The 20,390-nt window shown below is 63.6% G+C and overlaps 1 protein-coding gene across 1 annotated transcript in view; it reads left to right on the forward strand.

Annotated features, from left to right (window-relative positions):
• Positions 1-354: 354 nt before the first annotated feature.
• Positions 355-20,390, forward strand: part of POLR2A (RNA polymerase II subunit A) — a gene marked incomplete at both ends in the record, with an annotated part of 33,951 nt that continues 13,915 nt past the window's right edge. Inside the window, 8 exon segments of the mRNA XM_075080607.1 lie at positions 355-570; positions 5,681-5,891; positions 8,054-8,263; positions 9,582-9,750; positions 11,832-11,926; positions 12,801-13,004; positions 14,837-15,059; positions 18,220-18,403. Of these exon segments, the coding sequence (XP_074936708.1) occupies positions 355-570; positions 5,681-5,891; positions 8,054-8,263; positions 9,582-9,750; positions 11,832-11,926; positions 12,801-13,004; positions 14,837-15,059; positions 18,220-18,403 (1,512 nt within the window).

A 20,390-nucleotide genomic window follows, 5' to 3' on the forward strand; every position in this document is an offset into this window, starting at 1 on the left:
TTAGAGTGTCTGAAGAGTCTTGAGTTTTGGGGGTCAGAGCCTGGTTTTGGTGTTCACAAGGAGCTCTGGATTTTGGGGTCCAGTGCCCAATTTTGGGGTTCACAAAATGCTGGGGGTATTTGGGGCCAAACAGTGGCTTTTAGGCTCTCTGAAGAACATGGGGCTTTAGGGCTGAGTCCCTGCTTTTGGGGGTCTCTGAAGAACCCTGAAGTTTTGGGGGTTCACCCCTTCGTTTTGGGGGTTCACAAAGAGCTTCAGCTTTTTGGGGGGGTCCTAAAGAGCTGGGGGGGGGGGTGTTTAGGGGGAAATGCTGAGTTTTAGAGTCTCTGAAGATGATGTTTATTTGGGGTGAAGTGATTTTTGGGGTGTGCTGCGGTTTTGGGGTGTCCTCCCCAGTTTTGGGGTGCAGGGTGAGGTCCTACCTGACCCCCGGCTGCGTCGGCAGGTGGAGCGACACATGTGTGACGGGGACATCGTCATCTTCAACCGCCAGCCCACGCTGCACAAGATGTCCATGATGGGCCACCGCGTGCGCATCCTGCCCTGGTCCACCTTCCGTCTCAACCTCAGGTACCCCAAAACTGCTCCCAGCACCCCAAAAACTGCCGCCCCGCGTGCCTCCACAATGGCCCCCACGCATCCAAAATGGCCGCCGGCGCCTACAAAACGGCCCCAAAACTGCCCCAAAATGGCTCCAAAATTGCCCCCAAAATGGCCCCTGACGACCCCAGAACTGCTGCCAGCACCCCAAAATGGGCCCTGATGACACCGAAATGGTCCCAGCACCCCCAAAACCGCTCCCGGCACCCCAAAAACTGCACCCGCCCGGGTGCCTCCACGATGGCTCCCAGCACCACAAAATGGCCCCCAGCGCATCCAAAATGGCCCCCGGTGCCTCCAAAGTGGTTCTCTGTGCCCCAAAACTGCCCCCAAAATGGCCCCTGACAACCCCAAAACCACTCCCAGCACCCGAAAATGGGTCCTGATGACACAGAAATTGTCCCAGCACCCCCAAAACCGCTCCCAGCACCCCCAAAACTACCCCCAACCACCTACAAAATGGCCCCCGGTGCCTACAAAATGCCTCTCTGTACCGCAAAACTGCCCACAAACCACCCCCAAAATGGCCCCTGACGACCCCAGAACTGCTGCCAGCACCCCAAAATGGGCCCTGATGACACCGAAATGGTCCCAGCACCCCCAAAACCGCTCCCGGCACCCCAAAAACTGCACCCGCCCGGGTGCCTCCACGATGGCTCCCAGCACCACAAAATGGCCCCCGGCGCATCCAAAATGGCCCCCGGTGCCTCCAAAGTGGTTCTCTGTGCCCCAAAACTGCCCCCAAAATGGCCCCTGACAACCCCAAAACCACTCCCAGCACCCGAAAATGGGTCCTGATGACACAGAAATTGTCCCAGCACCCCCAAAACCGCTCCCAGCACCCCCAAAACTACCCCCAACCACCTACAAAATGGCCCCCGGTGCCTACAAAATGCCTCTCTGTACCGCAAAACTGCCCACAAACCACCCCCAAATGGCCCCTGACGACCCCAGAACTGCTGCCAGCACCCCAAAATGGGCCCTGATGACACCGAAATGGTCCCAGCACCCCCAAAACCGCTCCCGGCACCCCAAAAACTGCACCCGCCCGGGTGCCTCCACGATGGCTCCCAGCACCACAAAATGGCCACCAGCGCATCCAAAATGGCCCCCGGTGCCTCCAAAGTGGTTCTCTGTGCCCCAAAACCACTCCCAGCACCCGAAAATGGGTCCTGATGACACAGAAATTGTCCCAGCACCCCCAAAACCGCTCCCAGCACCCCCAAAACTACCCCCAACCACCTACAAAATGCCCCCCGGTGCCTACAAAATGCCTCTCTGTACCGCAAAACTGCCCACAAACCACCCCCAAAATGGCGCCTGACAACCCCAGAACTGCTGCCAGCACCCCAAAATGGGCCCTGATGACACCGAAATGGTCCCGGCACCCCAAAAACTGCACCCGCCCGGGTGCCTCCACGATGGCTCCCAGCACCACAAAATGGCCCCCGGCGCATCCAAAATGGCTCCCGGTGCCTACAAAATGCCTCTTTGTACCCCAAAAGGACCCCAAAACCGCCCCCAAAATGGCCCCATATGACCCCAGAACTGCTGCCAGCACCCGAAAATGGGTCCTGATGACACCAAAATGGTCCCAGCACCCCTAAAACCGCTCCCGGCACCCCAAAAACTGCCCCCCCCCCGAGTGCCTCCGTGATGGCTTCTGCACCCTAAAATGGCCCCTGGCGCCCCAAAATGCCTCTTTGTACCCCAAAAAGGCCCCAAAACTGCCCCCAAAATGGCTCCTGACAACCCCAAAACCACTGCCAGCACCCCAAAATGGGTCCTGATGACGCTGAAATGGTCCCAGCACCCAAAAAACTGCCCCCACCCGGTGCCTCCATGATGGCCCCCAGCGCATGCAAAATGGCCCCCGGTGCCTCCACAGTGGTTCTCTGTGCCCCAAAATGGCCCCAAAACTGCCCCCAAGGTAGGCCCTGATGACACCGAAATGGTCCCAGCACCCCAAAACCACTCCCAGCACCCCAAAACCTGCCCCCCCGTGCCTCCAAAATGGCTCCTGCGCCTCCAAAATGGCCCCCAAACTGCACCCAAAACCAGCACCCCAAAACCACTCCCAGCACCCCAAAATGGCCCTCAATCCCCCCAAAATGGCCCCCAGCACCCCAAAACCACTCCCAGCACCCCGAAATGGCCCTCAATCCCCCCAAAATGGCCCCAGCACCCCAAAATGGCCCTCAATCCCCCCAAAATGGCCCCCAGCACCCCAAAGCCACTCCCAGCACCCCAAAATGGCCCTCAATCCACCCAAAATGGCCCCCAGCACCCCAAAATGGGCCCCGATACCCCCAAATCGCCCCCTGATGCCCCCAAAATGCCTCTCGGTGCCCCAAAAAGGCCCTGAACGCAACCAAAGTTCTCCCAGCACCCCCAGAACGGCGCCCGCTGCACCAGATCTCTGTGCTGGGCCAGGGCGTGCGCGTCCTGGTGCCCCATAACCCACCCAGTGACCCCCAGCCCACCCCACGGCAGGTCCCCGGTGCCCCATAACCCACCCAATGACTCCCAACCTGCCCCGCGGCAGGTCCCCGGTGGCCCTGAACCCACCCAACGACCCCCAACCTGCCCCAGAACCCACCCAGTGACCCCCGACCCCCCCCACAGCAGGTCCCCGGTGCCCCAGAACCTGCCCAGTGACCCCTGACCCACCCCACAGCAGGTCCCCAGTGCCCCACAACCCCCCTCAGAGACCCCCGACCCACCCCACGGCAGGTCCCCGGTCCCCCATAACGCCCCCAGTGACCCCTGACCCGCCCCACGGCAGGTCCCCGGTGCCCCAGAACCCGCCCAGTGACCCCCGACCTGCCCCACGGCAGGTCCCTGGTCCCCCATAATGCCCCCAGTGACCCCTGACCCACCCCACGGCAGGTCCCTGGTCCCCCATAACGCCCCCAGTGACCCCCGACCTGCCCCACAGCAGGTCCCTGGTCCCCCATAATGCCCCCAGTGACCCCCGACCCACCCCACGGCAGGTCCTCGGTGGCCCAGAACCCACCCAGTGACCCCTGACCCGCCCCACGGCAGGTCCCCGGTGCCCCAGAACCCGCCCAGTGACCCCTGACCCACCCCACGGCAGGTCCCCAGTGCCCCACAACCCCCCTCAGTGACCCCGACCCACCCCACGGCAGGTCCCCTGTCCCCCATAACGCCCCCAGTGACCCCCGACCCGCCCCACGGCAGGTCCCCGGTGCCCCAGAACCCGCCCAGTGACCCCCGACCTGCCCCACGGCAGGTCCCCAGTGCCCCACAACCCCCCTCAATGACCCCCGACCTGCCCCACGGCAGGTCCCTGGTCCCCCATAACGCCCCCAGTGACCCCCGACCTGCCCCACGGCAGGTCCCTGGTCCCCCATAATGCCCCCAGTGACCCCCGACCCAGCCCACGGCAGGTCCTCGGTGGCCCAGAACCCACCCAGTGACCCCTGACCCGCCCCACGGCAGGTCCCCGGTGCCCCAGAACCCGCCCAGTGACCCCTGACCCACCCCACGGTAGGTCCCCAGTGCCCCACAACCCCCCTCAGTGACCCCCGACCCACCCCACGGCAGGTCCCCGGTCCCCCATAACGCCCCCAGTGACCCCCGACCCGCCCCACGGCAGGTCCCCGGTGCCCCAGAACCCGCCCAGTGACCCCCGATCCACCCCACGGCAGGTCCCCAGTGCCGCACAACCCCCCTCAGTGACCCCCGACCCACCCCACGGCAGGTCCCCGGTCCCCCATAACACCCCCAGTGACCCCCGACCTGCCCCACGGCAGGTCCCTGGTCCCCCATAATGCCCCCAGTGACCCCCGACCCACCCCACGGCAGGTCCTCGGTGGCCCAGAACCCACCCAGTGACCCCTGACCCGCCCCACGGCAGGTCCCCGGTGCCCCAGAACCCGCCCAGTGACCCCTGACCCACCCCACGGCAGGTCCCCAGTGCCCCACAACCCCCCTCAGTGACCCCGACCCACCCCACGGCAGGTCCCCTGTCCCCCATAACGCCCCCAGTGACCCCCGACCCGCCCCACGGCAGGTCCCCGGTGCCCCAGAACCCGCCCAGTGACCCCCGACCTGCCCCACGGCAGGTCCCCAGTGCCCCACAACCCCCCTCAATGACCCCCGACCTGCCCCACGGCAGGTCCCTGGTCCCCCATAACGCCCCCAGTGACCCCCGACCTGCCCCACGGCAGGTCCCTGGTCCCCCATAATGCCCCCAGTGACCCCTGACCCAGCCCACGGCAGGTCCTCGGTGGCCCAGAACCCACCCAGTGACCCCTGACCCACCCCACGGTAGGTCCCCAGTGCCCCACAACCCCCCTCAGTGACCCCCGACCCACCCCACGGCAGGTCCCCGGTCCCCCATAACGCCCCCAGTGACCCCCGACCCGCCCCACGGCAGGTCCCCGGTGCCCCAGAACCCGCCCAGTGACCCCCGATCCACCCCACGGCAGGTCCCCAGTGCCGCACAACCCCCCTCAGTGACCCCCGACCCACCCCACGGCAGGTCCCCGGTCCCCCATAACACCCCCAGTGACCCCCGACCTGCCCCACGGCAGGTCCCTGGTCCCCCATAATGCCCCCAGTGACCCCCGACCCACCCCACGGCAGGTCCTCGGTGGCCCAGAACCCACCCAGTGACCCCTGACCCGCCCCACGGCAGGTCCCCGGTGCCCCACAACCCCCCCCAGTGACCCCCGACCCACCCCACGGCAGGTCCTCGGTGGCCCAGAACCCGCCCAGTGACCCCTGACCCACCCCACGGTAGGTCCCCAGTGCCCCACAACCCCCCTCAGTGACCCCCGACCCACCCCACGGCAGGTCCCCGGTCCCCCATAACGCCCCCAGTGACCCCCGACCCGCCCCACGGCAGGTCCCCGGTGCCCCAGAACCCGCCCAGTGACCCCCGACCCACCCCACGGCAGGTCCTCGGTGCCCCAGAACCCACCCAGTGACCCCAACCCACCCCACCTCTCCCCTCCCCAGCCCCGAGCCGCCTCCGCGGCGCCGTGTGGCTCGGGCAGGGTGGGTGTGCGGGTGTCACCCCTCGCCTACACCCCCCCGCCGCCTGTCCCTACAGCGTCACCACCCCATACAACGCCGATTTCGACGGCGACGAGATGAACCTGCACCTGCCGCAGTCGCTGGAGACCCGCGCCGAGATCCAGGAGTTGGCCATGGTGCCCCGCATGATCGTCACCCCCCAGTCCAACCGCCCGGTCATGGGCATCGTCCAGGACACCCTCACGGCCGTCCGCAAGTTCACCAAGCGCGACGTCTTCCTCGAGCGTGTCAGTTTTGGGGCAAAATCTGCTGTTTTTAGCCTCGGGTGGTTCCCCCCCCCCCCCCCCCCCCAATTCTAGGGGGTTTTGGGGCGGTTTTGAGAGTGGATTTTGCCTGTAAGGGTGGGTTATGGGGGGATGGAAGGGTGTCTTTGGGGTGCGGAGGGGGTTTGGGGGAGCTGATGGGGCGTCCTGGGGGTTTGGGGGGGGCTGGAAGGGGGTCCCTGGGGGTGCGGAGGGAGTTTGGGGGGGCTGGAAGGGGGCCCCAGGGGTGCAGAGGGGGCTGGAAGGGGGTCCCTGGGGTGCGGAGGGTGTTTGGGGGGCCTGGAAGGGGGTCCCCGGGGGTGCGGAGTGTGTTTGGGGGGCCTGGAAGGGGGTCCCCGGGGGTGCGGAGGGGGTTTGGGGGGGCTGGAAGGGGGTCCCTGGGGTGCAGAGGGTGTTTGGGGGGGTTGGAACGGGGTCCCTGGGGGTGTGGAGGGTGTTTGGGGGGGCTGGAAGGGGGTCTCTGGGGGTGCGGAGGGTGTTTGGGGGGGCTGGAAGGGGGTCTCTGGGGGTGCGGAGGGTGTTTGGGGGGGCTGGAAGGGGGTCCCTGGGGGTGCGGAGGGTGTTTGGGGGGGCTGGAAGGGGGTCCCTGGGGGTGCGGAGGGTGTTTGGGGGGGCTGGAAGGGGGTCCCTGGGGGTGCGGAGGGTGTTTGGGGGGGCTGGAAGGGGGTCCCTGGGGGTGCGGAGGGTGTTTGGGGGGGCTGGAAGGGGGTCCCGGGGGTGCGGAGGGGGTTTGGGGCGCTTTGGGGGTATTTTGGGGCTGCAGCAAGGTTTGGGGCAGGTTTTGGGGGGCTCTTTGGGCAGCGGTTAGGGGATTTGGGGTGTCCTGGGTCCCCCTTGATTGTCTGAGAGGTTTTTGGGGTGTTTTGGGACATTTTTGGGTCAGGTCGGGGCACATTTGGGGCCCTTATGTGGTCGTGTTGACGAGTAGAAAGGTTTTTGGGGTGTTTCAGAGCATTTTTGGGTTGTTTTGGGGAGAATTTGTGGCCCTCGTGGCTCCTCCTCACTCAGCAGGGAGGTTTTTGGGGTATTTTTGGGTTGGGTTGGGGCACGTTTGAGGTCCTTGTATGGTCGTGTTGACGAGTAGGAAGGTTTTTGGGGTGTTTTAGAGCATTTTTGGGTCGGGTTGGGGGGAATACGTGGCCCTCGTGGGTCCTCCTCGTTCAGCAAACAGGTTTTTAGGGTGTTTTAGAGCATTTTTGGGTTGTTTTGGGGAGACTTCGTGGCCCTCGTGGGTCCTCCTTGCTCAGCAGGAAGCTTTTTAGGGTGTTTTGGGACATTTTTGGAGTTGTTTTGGGGCACATTTGGGGTCTTTATGGGTCCCTGTTGGTTGGCAGGGAGGTTTTTGGGGTGTTTTAGAGCATTTTTGGGTTGTTTTGGGGAGAATTCGTGGCCCTCGTGGGTCCTCCTTGCTCAGCAGGAAGCTTTTTAGTGTGTTTTAGAGCATTTTGGGGTTGTTTTGTGGCCCTTTTGGGGTCTTTGAGGGAGGTTTTTGGGGTGTTTTGGGGCATTTTTGGGTTGTTTTGGGGAGAATTCGTGGCCCTCGTGGGTCCTCCTCGCTCAGCAAGCAGGTTTTTGGGGTGTTTTGGGGCATTTTTGGAGTTGTTTTGGGGCACATTTGGGGTCTTTATGGGTCCTTGTTAGTTGGCAGGGAGGTTTTTGGGGTGTTTTGGGGCATTTTTGGGTTGTTTTGGGGAGACTTCGTGGCCCTCGTGGGTCCTCCTTGCTCAGCAGGAAGCTTTTTAGGGTGTTTTAGAGCATTTTGGGGTTGTTTTGTGGCACTTTTGGGTCTTTATGGGTCCCTGTTGGTTGGCAGGGAGGTTTTTGGGGTGTTTTGGGGCATTTTTGGGTTGTTTTGAGGAGAATTCGTGGCCCTCGTGGGTCCTCCTCGCTCAGCAGGAAGCTTTTTGGGGTGTTTTGGGGCATTTTTGGGTTGTTTTGGGGAGAATTTGTGGCCCTCGTGGGTCCTCCTCGCTCAGCAGGAAGCTTTTTGGGGTGCTTTACGCTGGTTCTGGTGCCGCCGTCGAGCCCGGAGGAGGCTGCCTTGATGTTTCAGGGGTTCCCCCCATGCGCCGTGGCCGTTTTTGGGGGGTGGGTTTGCCGTTCTGACCGGGTGCTCCCCCCTGCAGGGGGAGGTGATGAACCTGCTGATGTTCCTCTCGACGTGGGACGGGAAGGTGCCGCAACCCGCCATCCTCAAGCCTCGGCCGCTCTGGACGGGGAAGCAGATCTTCTCCCTCATCATCCCCGGGCACATCAACTGCATCCGCACCCACAGCACCCACCCCGACGACGAGGACAGCGGGCCCTACAAGCACATCTCGCCCGGGGACACCAAGGTGGGGGGCGCCCGTGGGGCAGGGAGGACTTTAGGGGGAGTCGGGGGCACGAGGAGGGGTGATGGCGGCTCTGGGAGGGCTTGGTGAGGGGTAAAGGGGGATCTGGGGGGCTTGAGGGGGCTCTGGGGTGGCTCGGTGAGGGGTAAAGGGGGATCTGGGGGGCTTGAGGGGGCTCTGGGGTGGCTCGGTGAGGAGTAAAGGGGGGTCTGGGGGGGGGCTTGGTGAGGGGTAAAGGGATCTGGGGGGCTCAAGGGGGCTTGGGGGGGATAAAGGGGGATCTGGGGGGCTCGGGGGGGCTCGAGGGTGCTCGGGGGGGGCTCGGTGAGGGGTAAAGGGGGATCTGGGGGGCTCGAGGGGGCTCTGGGGGGGCTCGGTGAGGGGTAAAGGGGGATCTGGGGGGCTCGAGGGTGCTCTGGGGGGCTCGGTGAGGGATAAAGGGGGATCTGGGGGGCTTGAGGGGGCTCTGGGGGGGCTTGGTGAGGGGTAAAGGGGCTCTGGGGGGCTCGGCTCGGTGTAAAGGGGCTCTGGGGGGGCTCGGTGAGGGGTAAAGGGGGATCTGGGGGGCTCGAGGGTGCTCTGGGGGGGCTCAGTGAGGGATAAAGGGGGATCTGGGGGGCTTGAGGGGGCTCTGGGGGGGCTCGGCTCGGTGTAAAGGGGCTCTGGGGGGGCTCGGTGAGGCGTAAAGGGGGCTCTGGGGGGGCTCGGTGAGGGGTAAAGGGGGATCTGGGGGGCTCGAGGGGGCTCTGGGGGGGCTCGGTGAGGGGTAAAGGGGGATCTGGGGGGCTCGAGGGGGCTCTGGGGGGGCTCGGTGAGGGGTAAAGGGGGATCTGGGGGGCTCGAGGGTGCTCTGGGGGGACTCGGTGAGGGGTAAAGGGGCTCTGGGGGGCTTGGTGGGACACGAGGGTGCTCCTGGGGGGCTTTGGGGTGCTCTAGGTTGCTTGGGGACACCCTGGGTGGGGTTGTGGGGGGTCCTAGCGTGGCTATAGAGGTGTATTGGGTGGGGGAAGAGGGGGTGGGGGGACCCTCGGGTGGATGTTGGGTGCTCGGGGGGGGCTCAGTGGGACACGAGGGTGCTCTTGGGTGGGAGTGGGTAGGATTTGGGGGTGCTTTGGGGGGGTCCCGGATCAGGGGGAGCCTGGGGGTGGGGGTGTGTGTTGCGCGCAGGAGGAGCCTTGGGGTGCCTGGATGGAGACACGAGGGTCTCCGTGGCGGTTGGGTGAAGCGGAAAGGGGGGTGTCTCTGGCTACTGGGGGGGGGGGGGGGATGGTCCTGACACCCCCCCCCCCCCCCTTTTTATTTTGGGTGGGGGGGCACGCAGGTGGTGGTGGAGAACGGGGAGCTGATCATGGGCATCCTGTGCAAGAAGTCGCTGGGCACCTCGGCGGGCTCCTTGGTGCACATCTCCTACCTGGAGATGGGCCACGACACCACCCGCCTCTTCTACAGCAACATCCAAACCGTCATCAACAACTGGCTCCTCATCGAGGGTCAGCGCAGACCCCCCCCCCCCCAAACCCCCCCCCCAGCCCCGCCCTCGCCGCCGCAGCGGGAGGGGCGCCAGGAACCCCGCTTGGGGGGCGGTGGGGCTCTTGGAAGGCGTTTGAGGGGATAATGGGGAGCCGGGGGTCTTGGGGAGGGGTCTTGGACCCCCTTTTTTGGGGACAAGGGGGACCCAGGGGTCTTGGGGAGGGGTCTTGGCCCCCCTTTTTGGGGGACAAGGAGGACCGAGGGGTCTTGGCCCCCCTTTTTGGGGGACAAGGAGGACCCAGCTGTCTCGGGGAGGGGTCTTGGACCCCCTTTTTTGGGGACAAGGAGGACCCAAGGATCTTGGAGAGGGGTCTTGGACCCCCTAATTGGGGGAAAATGGGGACCCAGCTGTTCTGGGGGGTCTTGGCCCCCCTTTTTGGGGGACAAGGGGGACCCAGGTGTCTTGGGGAGGGGTCTTGGACCCCCTTTTTGGAGGACAAGGGGGACCCAGCTGTCTTGGAGAGGGGTCTTGGACCCCCTAATTGGGGGAAAATGGGGACCCAGCTGTTCTGGGGTGTCTTGACCCCCCTTTTTGGGGGACAAGGGGGACCCAGGGGTCTTGGGGAGGGGTCTTGGACCCCCGTTTTGGGGACAGGGGGGACCCACGTATATTTGCGGGGGGTCTTGGACCCCCTTTTTTGGGGACAAGGGGGACCCAGGGGTCTTGGAGACAGGTCTTGGACCCCCTAATTGGGGGAAAATGGGGACCCAGCTGTTCTGGGGGGTCTTGGCCCCCCTTTTTGGGGGACAAGGAGGACCGAGGGGTCTTGGCCCCCCTTTTTGGGGACAAGGAGGACCCAGCTGTCTCGGGGAGGGGTCTTGGACCCCCTTTTTTGGGGACAAGGGGGACCCAAGGATCTTGGAGAGGGGTCTTGGACCCCCTAATTGGGGGACAAGGAGGACCCAGGGGTCTTGGGGAGGGGTCTTGGCCCCCCTTTTTTGGGGACAAGGAGGACCCAGCTGTCTTGGAGAGGGGTCTTGGACCCCCTTTTTTGGGGGAAAATGGGGACCCAGCTGTTCTGGGGGGTCTTGGCCCCCCTTTTTGGGGGACAAGGGGGACCCAGGTGTCTTGGGGAGGGGTCTTGGACCCCCTTTTTGGAGGACAAGGAGGACCCAGCTGTTCTGGGGGGTCTTGGCCCCCCTTTTTGGGGACAAGGAGGACCCAGGGGTCTTGGGGAGGGGTCTTGGCCCCCCTTTTTGGGGACAAGGAGGACCCAGGGGTCTTGGGGAGGGGTCTTGGCCCCCCTTTTTTGGGGACAAGGAGGACCCAGGTGTCTTGGGGAGGGGTCTTGGACCCCCTTTTTTGGGGGAAAATGGGGACCCTGCTGTTCTGAGGGGTCTTGGCCCCCCTTTTTGCGGGACAAGGAGGACCCAGGGGTCTTGGGGAGGGGTCTTGGCCCCCCTTTTTTGGGGACAAGGGGGACCCAGGTGTCTTGGGGAGGGGTCTTGGACCCCCGTTTTGGGGACAGGGGGGACCCACGTATATTTGCGGGGGGTCTTGGCCCCCCTTTTTGGGGGACAAGGAGGACCCAGGGGTCTTGGGGAGGAGTCTTGGACCCCCTTTTTGGGGGACAAGGAGGACCCAGGTGTCTTGGGGAGGGGTCTTGGCCCCCCTTTTTGGGGGACAAGGAGGACCCAGGGGTCTTGGGGAGGGGTCTTGGACCCCCTTTTTTGGGGACAAGGAGGACCCAGGTGTTTTGGGGAGGGGTCTTGGCCCCCCTTTTTGGGGGACAAGGAGGACCCAGGGGTCTTGGGGAGGGGTCTTGGCCCCCCTTTTTTGGGGACAAGGGGGACCCAGGTGTCTTGGGGAGGGGTCTTGGCCCCCCTTTTTGGGGGACAAGGAGGACCCAGCTGTCTTGGGGAGGGGTCTTGGCCCCCCTTTTTCTCATCCCTACACGCAAACACCTCCCCTGGCTCAGGAGGACATACCGGGGAGGGGGTGTGGGGGTGGGTTTTGGGGCGAGGGGCACCCCGCGGGGGGGACAGGACATGGGGACCCCCCACCTGAGCCCCCCATTTCCCCCCTCCCACCCCCCCCCAGGCCACACCATCGGCATCGGGGACTCCATCGCTGACGCAAAGACCTACCAGGACATCCAAAACACCATCAAAAAAGCCAAGCAGGACGTCATTGAGGTGGGGGCGGCGTTTTGGGGGGGTTCCCCGCCGGTTTGGGGGTGCCCGAGCGGCGCCTCGGGGGTCCCCTGCTTCAAATTTTGGGGGGGCGTGGGGGGGCGGGTGTCCTTCCGTGGGGGTTTTGGGGTGCTTCCCACGGTTTTGGGCAACCCCTGCCCCACCCCGGTGTCTCTATGAGGTTTTGGGGTGCCCCAGGGACGCAGTGGGATTGGGGAGGGGGGGTGGTCCTCAATTCAGGGACATTTTGGGGTGCTCTGTGGGGGTTTGGAGCACCCACCGTTCCCCTTGGCCCATTTTGGGGTGCTCTGTGGGGTTTTTGGAGCACCCACCATTCCCCTTGGCCCATTTTGGGGTGCTCTGTGGGGTTTTGGAGCACCCACAGTTCCCCTTGGCCCATTTTGGGGTGCTCTGTGGGGTTTTGGAGCACCCACAGTTCCCCTTGGCCCATTTTGGGGTGCTCTGTGGGGTTTTTGGAGCACCCACAGTTTCCCCAGGACATTTTGGGGTGCTCTGTGGGGTTTTTGGAGCACCCACCGTTCCCCTTGGCCCATTTTGGGGTGCTCTGTGGGGTTTTTGGAGCACCCACCGTTCCCCTTGGCCCATTTTGGGGTGCTCTGTGGGGTTTTGGAGCACCCACCGTTCCCCTTGGCCCATTTTGGGGTGCTCTGTGGGGTTTTGGAGCACCCACCGTTCCCCTTGGCCCATTTTGGGGTGCTCTGTGGGGTTTTGGAGCACCCACCGTTCCCCTTGGCCTGTTTTGGGGTGTTCTGTGGGGTTTTGGAGCACCCACCGTTCCCCTTGGCCCGTTTTGGGGTGCTCTGTGGGGTGTGGGGTGCCCCTGTGACGCCGTGGGGGGTCCCTCTGGGGGGGGCAGGTCATCGAGAAGGCCCACAACAACGAGCTGGAGCCCACCCCGGGGAACACCCTGCGACAGACCTTCGAGAACCAGGTCAACCGGATCCTCAACGACGCCCGCGACAAGACGGGTTCCTCCGCCCAGAAATCCCTCTCCGAGTACAACAACTTCAAGTCCATGGTGGTGTCGGGCGCCAAAGGCTCCAAGATCAACATCTCCCAGGTATTGGGGGGCTCTATGGGGTCTTGGGGAGCCCCTGTGGGGTCTTGGGGGGTGCCAGGAGGATCTTGGGAGGGTTCAGGAGGGGTTTCTCTTGGGTTCTGTAGAGCTTTGGGGGATCCTCTTGGGGGTCTGTGGTGGTGTTGGGCACCAGGAGCTCCAAGATCAACATCTCCCAGGTATTGGGGGGTTCTACGAGGTTTTGGGGGTCCCCTGTGGGGTCTGGGGGGGTTCAGGAGGGTTCCTGTTGGGTTCTGTAGAGCTTTGGGGGATCCTCTTGGGGGTCTGTGGTGGTGTTGGGCACCAGGAGCTCCAAGATCAACATCTCCCAGGTATTGGAGGGTTCTACGAGGTTTTGGGGGTCCCCTGTGGGGTCTGGGGGGGTTCAGGAGGGTTCCTGTTGGGTTCTGTAGAGCTTTGGGGGATCCTCTTGGGGGTCTGTGGTGGTGTTGGGCACCAGGAGCTCCAAGATCAACATCTCCCAGGTATTGGGGGGTTCTACGAGGTTTTGGGGGTCCCCTGTGGGGTCTGGGGGGGTTCAGGAGGGTTCCTGTTGGGTTCTGTAGAGCTTTGGGGGATCCTCTTGGGGGTCCGTGGTGGTGTTGGGCACCAGGAGCTCCAAGATCAACATCTCCCAGGTATTGGGGGGTTCTACAAGGTTTTGGGGGTCCCCTGTGGGGTCTGGGGGGTGTCAGGAGGGTTCCTGTTGGGTTCTGTAGAGCTTTGGCGGATCCTCTTGGGGGTCTCTCTTGGTTTTGGGCACCAGAAGCTCCAAGATTAACACCTTGCAGATACTGGGGGGCTCTACGGGGTCTTTGGGGTCCCCTGTGGGGTCTGGGGGGTGTCAGGAGGATCTCGGGGGGCTTCAGGAGGGTTCCTGTTGGGTTCTGTAGAGCTTTGGGGGATCCTCTTGGGGGTCTGTGGTGGTGTTGGGCACCAAGAGCTCCAAGATCAATATCTCCCAGTTATTGGAGCCTCTACAGGGTGTTTGGGGGGTCCTCAGGGGGGTTTGTGGGTCCAGAGGTCTCAAGGTGAAGGTCTCTCAGGTACATTTGGGATCCCTACGGGCCGTTGGGATGTTCCCCGCAGGGATCAGGGATCCCATCTGTGAGGTTTGAGGGACCAGGGTGATCATTGGGGGTCCAAGGTGACCCCGTGGGCCACCATGGTGGTCCATGGTGACGTTGGCCATCAAGGCGAACATCTCCCAGATCCATCAGGGATCCCTGCGGGCCCTCGGGACCTTCTCCGCAGGGATCAGGGATCCCACCTACTAGGTTTAAGGGACCAGGTTGATCATTGGGGGGGTCCAAGCTTACCCCATGGGCCATTATGGTTGTCCATGGTGACGTTGGCCACCACGATGAACATCTCCCAGATCCATCAGGGATCCCTGCGGGCCCTCGGGACCTTCTCTGCAGGGATCAGGGATCCCACCTATGAGGTTTGGGGGCCCAGGTTGATCATTGTGGGGGTCCAAGCTTACCCCATGGGCCATTATGGTTGTCCATGGTGACGTTGGCCACCACGATGAACATCTCCCAGATCCTTTGGGGATCCCTGCGGGCCCTCAGGACCTTCCTGCAGGGATCAGGGATCCCACCATGAGTTTTGGGGGTTCAGATTGATCACTGGGGGGTCGAAGGTGACCCCGTGGGCCGCCATGGTGGTCCGTGGTGACGTTGGCCACCAAGACGAACATCTCCCAGATCCTTTGGGGATCCCTGCGGGCTCTCGGGCCATTCCCAATGTGGATCGGTGATCTTTTATGAGGTCTGGGGGTGCCGCCGCCGTACCCTCCCCTAACCGCGGCGTCCCCCCAACCCCGACGGCAGGTGATCGCGGTGGTGGGGCAGCAGAACGTGGAGGGCAAGCGCATCCCCTTCGGCTTCAAGCACCGCACGTTGCCCCACTTCATCAAGGATGACTACGGCCCCGAGAGCCGGGGGTTCGTGGAGAACTCCTACCTGGCCGGCCTCACCCCCACCGAGTTCTTCTTCCACGCCATGGGCGGCCGCGAGGGGCTCATCGACACCGCCGTCAAGACGGCCGAGACCGGTCAGCCCCCCACCCCCTAAATCCCACCCCCTAAATCCCACCCCCCCCACCCCAGGGCCGCCCGTCTTTGCCCCGTCCCCCCCCCCCCCGCCATGGTGGGACCCCTCTTCGCTCAAGCCACTGAGTGCTGTCGGGAGGTTGGGGTCCCCAGGACCCTCATCTGGGACCCCCAACCCTTCCCCAGGTGCCTCCTGGGGGCCCCCAGTGCCCCTCAGGACCCCCAACCCTTCCCCAGATGCACCCTGTGGCTCCTTCTGTGCCCAGCAGAGCCCCCTGTTGCCCCCATTGCCTCTCTGTGGCCACTCAGAGACCCCCAGATGTACCCAGGGACTCTCCAGGACCCCCAAACCCTCCCCAGATGCACCCCACAGCCCCCCAAGACCCCCAACCCCTCCCCAGAGCCCCCTGTTGCCCCATCTCTTGCTTTCACAGGTCTCTTGCGCCCCTACATTTCTTCCCTGGAGGTGCCTGGGGACCCCCAAACCCTCCCTGTAGCCACTCAGGGACCCCCAAACCCTCCCCAGATGCACCCCAAAGCCCTCCAGGACCCTCAGCCTCTCCCCAGAGCCCCCTGTTGCCCCATCTGTTGCCTTCACAGGTCTCTTGTTGTCCCTATTTCCTCCCTGGAGGCACCCAGGGTCCCCCAAGCCCTCTCTGTAGCCACTCGGGGACCCCCAAACCTTCTCTGTAGCTGCTCAAGGACCCCCAAGCCCTCTCTGTAGCTGCTCAAGGACCCCCAAACTCTCTCTGTAGCTGCTCAAGGACCCCCAAACTCTCTCTGTAGATGCTCAGGGACCCCCAAGCCCTCTCAGTAGCCGCTCAGGGACCCCCAAGCCCTCTCTGTAGCCACTCGGGGACCCCCAAACTCTCTCTGTAGCTGCTCAAGGACCCCCAAACTCTCTCAGTAGCCGCTCAGGGACCCCCAAGCCCTCTCAGTAGCCGCTCAGGGACCCCCAAGCCCTCTCTGTAGCCACTCAGGGACCCCCAAACTCTCTCTGTAGCCGCTCAAGGACCCCAAAGCCCTCTCTGTAGCCACTCAGGGACCCCCAAACCTTCTCTGTACCCGCTCAGGGACCCCCAAACTCTCTCTGTAGCCGCTCAGGGGCCCCCAAGCCCTCTCAGTAGCCACTCAGGGACCCCCAAACCTTCTCTGTAGCCGCTCAGGGACCCCCAAGCCTTCTCTGTACCCACTCGGGGACCCCCAAACCTTCTCTGTAGCTGCTCAAGGACCCCCAAGCCCTCTCTGTACCCACTCAGGGACCCCCAAACTCTCTCTGTAGCCGCTCAAGGACCCCCAAGCCCTCTCTGTAGCCACTCAGGGACCCCCAAGCCCTCTCTGTAGCCGCTCAGGGACCCCCAAACCTTCTCTGTAGCTGCTCAGGGACCCCCAAGCCCTCTCTGTAGCCACTCAGGGACCCCCAAACTCTCTCTGTAGCTGCTCAGGGACCCCCAAGCCCTCTCTGTACCCACTCGGGGACCCCCAAACTCTCTCTGTAGCCGCTCAAGGACCCCCAAGCCCTCTCTGTAGCCACTCAGGGACCCCCAAACCTTCTCTGTAGCCGCTCAGGGACCCCCAAGCTCTCTCTGTAGCCACGCAGGGACCCCCAAACCTTCTCTGTAGCTGCTCAGGGACCCCCAAGCCCTCTCTGTAGCCACTCGGGGACCCCCAAACTCTCTCTGTAGCCGCTCAAGGACCCCCAAGCTCTCTCTGTACCCACTCAGGGACCCCCAAACCTTCTCTGTAGCTGCTCAGGGACCCCCAAGCCCTCTCTGTAGCCACTCGGGGACCCCCAAACCTTTTCTGTAGCTGCTCAGGGACCCCCAAGCCCTCTCTGTAGCCACTCAGGGACCCCCAAACCTTCTCTGTAGCCGCTCAGGGACCCCCAAGCCCTCTCTGTAGCCACTCGGGGACCCCCAAACTCTCTCTGTAGCTCCTCAGGGACCCCCAAGCCCTCTCTGTAGCCACTCGGGGACCCCCAAACTCTCTCTGTAGCCGCTCAGGGACCCCCAAGCCCTCTCTGTACCCACTCAGGGGCCCCCAAGCCCTCTCAGTAGCCACTCAGGGACCCCCAAACCTTCTCTGTAGCCGCTCAGGGACCCCCAAGCCTTCTCTGTACCCACTCGGGGACCCCCAAACCTTCTCTGTAGCTGCTCAAGGACCCCCAAGCCCTCTCTGTACCCACTCGGGGACCCCCAAACTCTCTCTGTAGCCGCTCAAGGACCCCCAAGCCCTCTCAGTAGCCACTCAGGGACCCCCAAACCTTCTCTGTAGCCGCTCAGGGACCCCCAAGCCCTCTCTGTAGCCACTCAGGGACCCCCAAACCTTCTCTGTAGCCGCTCAGGGACCCCCAAGCCCTCTCTGTAGCCACTCAGGGACCCCCAAACTCTCTCTGTAGCTGCTCAGGGACCCCCAAGCCCTCTCTGTAGCCACTCGGGGACCCCCAAACTCTCTCTGTAGCCGCTCAAGGACCCCCAAGCCCTCTCTGTACCCACTCGGGGACCCCCAAACCTTCTCTGTAGCTGCTCAGGGACCCCCAAGCTCTCTCTGTAGCCACTCAGGGACCCCCAAACCTTCTCTGTAGCCGCTCAGGGACCCCCAAGCCCTCTCTGTAGCCACTCAGGGACCCCCAAACCTTCTCTGTAGCTGCTCAGGGACCCCCAAGCCCTCTCTGTAGCCACTCGGGGACCCCCAAACTCTCTCTGTAGCCGCTCAAGGACCCCCAAGCCCTCTCTGTAGCCACTCGGGGACCCCCAAGCCCTCTCTGTAGCCACTCGGGGACCCCCAAGCCCTCTCTGTAGCCACTCAGGGACCCCCAAGCCCTCTCTGTAGCCACTCAGGGACCCCCAAGCCCTTTCTGTACCCACTCAGGGACCCCCAAGCCCTCTCTGTAGCCACTCGGGGACCCCCAAACCTTCTCTGTAGCCACTCGGGGACCCCCAAGCCCTCCCCACATGCCTCCTGGGGACCTCCCAAAGCCCTCTAGGACCCGCAGCCCCTCCCCAGAGCCCCCTGTTGCCCCATCTCTTCCCTTCACAGGTCTCTTCTTGTCCCTATTTCCTCCCTGGAGGCACCCGGGATCCCCCAAACCCTCCCCAAATGCCTCCTGGGCGCCCCCAAACGCCCCAAAAGGGGTGACAATGCCCCTCCCTCGCCTCGCAGGGTACATCCAGCGGCGGCTGATCAAGTCCATGGAGTCGGTGATGGTGAAGTACGACGCGACAGTGCGAAACTCCATCAACCAAGTGGTGCAGCTGCGCTACGGCGAGGACGGGCTGGCGGGCGAGAGCGTCGAGTTCCAGAACCTGGCCACGCTCAAGCCCTCCAACAAGGCCTTCGAGAAGAAGTGAGGGACCCCCCGGCCACGGCGGGAGGCCTTTTTTTGGGGTGGGGGTTGCAGGGGGGGGTTGGTGCCAGAGCAGGGTGCAGCCCTGGTGGGTGCCAGCAGCTCCCTGCCCGGAAGCTGTGCCCGATTTGGGGTCCCCACGCTGCTCCTCGCCAGATATGGGCGCGTTTTGGGGTCCCCGAGCTGCCCCTCCCCAATCTGGGTCCTCTTCTGGGGTTCCCATGCTGCTCCTCGCCAGATTGGGCCATGTTTTGGGGTCCACGAGCTGCCCCTCCGGTCCCCTTTTGGGGCCCCCTTGCTGCCCCTCCCCAAATTTTGGGTCCCCTTTTGGGGTCCCCACGCTGCTCCTCGCCAGATTGGGGCACGTTTTGGGGTCCCCTTGCTGCCCCTCCCCAAACTGGGTCCTCTTTTGGGGGTCCCGAGGTGGCTCCTCCCCAAAATTGGGTCATGTTTTGGGGGTCCCGATGTGGCTCCTCGCTAAACCTGGTCCCCTTTTGGGGTCCCCGAGCTGCCCCTCCCCAAATTTTGGGTCCCCTTTTGGGGTACCCACGCTGCTCCTCGCCAGATTGGGGCACGTTTTGGGGTCCCCTTGCTGCCCCTCCCCAAACTGGGTCCTCTTTTGGGCGTCCTGAGGTGGCTCCTCCCCAACGTGGGTCACCTTTTGGGTGTCCCGAGGTGGCTCCTCCCCAATTTTGGGTCATGTTTTGGGGTCCCCGAGCTGCCCCTCCCCAAACTGGGTCCCATTTTGGGGTCCCCGAGCTGCTCCTCCCCAAACTGGGTCCCATTTTTGGGGTCCTGAGGTGGCTCCTCCCCAAACTGGGTAACATTTTGGGGTCCCAACACTGCTACTCACCAAATTGGGCTACATTTTGGGGTCCCTAAGCTGTTCCCCCCCAAACTGGGTCCCCTTTTGGGGGTCCTGAGGTGGCTCCTCCCCAAAATTGGTCATGTTTTGGGGTCTCCTCGCTCCTCCTCCCCAAACTTGGTCCCCTTTTGGGGCTCCCGAGCTCCTTCTCCCCAATGTGGGTCATCTTTTGGGGGTCCCTGAGCTGCCCCTCCCCAAACTGGGTCCCCTTTTGGGGGTCCTGAGGTGGCTCCTCCCCAATGTGGGTCCCGTTTTGGGGGTCCTGAGGTGGCCCCTTCCCAAAATTGGTCACATTTTGGGCTCCCCGAGCTGCCCCTCCGCAAACTTGGTCCCCTTTTGGGGGTCCTGAGGTGGCTCCTCCCCAAACTGGGTCCCATTTTGGGGGTCCTGAGGTGGCTCCTCCCCAATGTGGGTCCCGTTTTGGGGGTCCTGAGGTGGCCCCTTCCCAAAATTGGTCACATTTTGGGCTCCCCGAGCTGCCCCTCCCCAAACTGGGTCCCATTTTGGGGGTCCTGAGGTGGCTCCTCCCCAATGTGGGTCCCGTTTTGGGGGTCCTGAGGTGGCCCTTTCCCAAAATTGGTCACATTTTGGGCTCCCCGAGCTGGCCCTCCGCAAACTTGGTCCCCTTTTGGGGTCCCTGAGCTGCCCCTCCCCAAACTGGGTCCCATTTTGGGGGTCCTGAGGTGGCTCCTCCCCAATGTGGGTCCCGTTTTGGGGGTCCTGAGGTGGCCCTTTCCCAAAATTGGTCACATTTTGGGCTCCCCGAGCTGCCCCTCCCCAAACTGGGTCCCATTTTGGGGGTCCTGAGGTGGCTCCTCCCCAATGTGGGTCCCGTTTTGGGGGTCCTGAGGTGGCCCCTTCCCAAAATTGGTCACATTTTGGGCTCCCCGAGCTGCCCCTCCGCAAACTTGGTCCCCTTTTGGGGTCCCCTTCCTGCCCCTCCCCAAACTGGGTCCTGTTTTGGGGGTCCCTCGCTCCTCTTCCCCCAACTTGGTCCCCTTTTGTGGTCCCTGAGCTGCTCCTCCCCCAATGTGGGTCATGTTTTGGGGTCCCTAAGCTGCCCCTACCCAATGTGGGTCCCGTTTTGGGGATCCTGGGATGGCTCCTCCCCAAAATCAGGTA

This window comes from Phalacrocorax aristotelis, unplaced genomic scaffold, assembly GCF_949628215.1.
Source record: "Phalacrocorax aristotelis unplaced genomic scaffold, bGulAri2.1 scaffold_313, whole genome shotgun sequence".
Classification (NCBI taxonomy): domain Eukaryota; kingdom Metazoa; phylum Chordata; class Aves; order Suliformes; family Phalacrocoracidae; genus Phalacrocorax; species Phalacrocorax aristotelis.